This window comes from Crocodylus porosus, unplaced genomic scaffold (genome assembly GCF_001723895.1).
Source record: "Crocodylus porosus isolate Cpor-Errol unplaced genomic scaffold, CroPor_comp1, whole genome shotgun sequence".
Lineage (NCBI taxonomy): Eukaryota > Metazoa > Chordata > Crocodylia > Crocodylidae > Crocodylus > Crocodylus porosus.
The window spans coordinates 356,570-357,705 of NW_017728925.1; the positions used below are offsets into that span (position 1 = coordinate 356,570).

At 53.8% G+C, this 1,136-nt stretch overlaps 1 protein-coding gene across 1 annotated transcript in view; it reads right to left on the reverse strand.

Moving 5' to 3' along the window:
- Positions 1-1,136, reverse strand: part of ABCA2 (ATP binding cassette subfamily A member 2) — a 77,153-nt gene that overhangs the window by 21,777 nt on the left and 54,240 nt on the right. Inside the window, exon 29 of the mRNA XM_019541083.1 lies at positions 159-377. Coding sequence (XP_019396628.1) covers positions 159-377 — 219 coding nt within the window. The remainder of the gene's footprint in view (positions 1-158; positions 378-1,136) is intronic.

A 1,136-nucleotide genomic window follows, 5' to 3' on the forward strand; every position in this document is an offset into this window, starting at 1 on the left:
CCCCCCTCCCCCCCGTTGCTGATGGCTGCGGCAGCTTTTTCATATCTGGAGTGTGCGGGATCAGGGTGGTGGTGGGGCCTTGCACCCTGCTTGGGTCGGCTCTGGGTGTACTGGAGAAAGCAGGCTAGGGAAGGCCTGATATCAGCACCCATACGCACCTATTTCAGGCACAGAGAGTGCCACAGTCATGGCCACGCAGACGAAGAAGGCGGGCAGCAGGATCTGCGAGAAAAGGGCCTTGGTGTTGCGTTTGGCACAGTGGAAGCGCTTGACTATCAGTCCGTGGAACTGGCGTAGCTTGAGCCAGGAGCCCTCCAGCTTAAAGCTCCCCTGTCCTGCCAGGGCCTGGTCTTCAGCCTCAGCATCGACCTCTTGGTCTGGAGCACAGGGAAGCAACATGCAGAGGAATTTAAGCTCTTTGAGGCCCTACCACTCCAGGGGAAGCATCCATACCACTCCCTCAGGACTTGCCACGCATACACATCAGTAAAAGCATGGCTGCTTGAGTGGCTAGTGATCTAGGCTGGGGTTCTCCACGCAACCCAGGCACACAGCATTCCCCTGAAAGGCTGCAGTCAGGGAAAGGAGGAGAGCTGGGAACCCCAATATCTGGGAGAGCCCACTCCCATTAGGAAAGGGGACAGGCTGGAGACAGAGAAGGACAGAGTGCTGCAGCCAGAGAGCTCCCATTAGCAGTAGCTGGGGAAGTGCCAAGCCCCAGGCTCAGCTCTGGACAGGCAAAGCAGTGATGGAACTGATGTCAGACTCTGGATCCCACCACTCCCAGAGCATCCCTTCTAGTGTTAGCAAGTTAATAAGACTGCCCAAGAATACCTGACTGTATCCCCAACCTAAGCAATATGTGGAGCCCCAAGACCCCACTAACAGAGAGGAGACTGAACAGATGTATCACGTAAGTGCACAGGAGACAGGAGGATGTTTAACAACCATACAGCTACGCGTGAACCCAGGGGATACTACATCTAACAAGTTAACAAGATCTCTAATTTACACCTGGAAACCAAGGCAGGGAAGTTAAGTGCCTTGCCAAAGGCCATACAACCAGCTCATCAGTGATGGAGCCCAAGAGATCTTAAGACTCATCTATCCATGTGTGAATCAATAAATACAAAAGC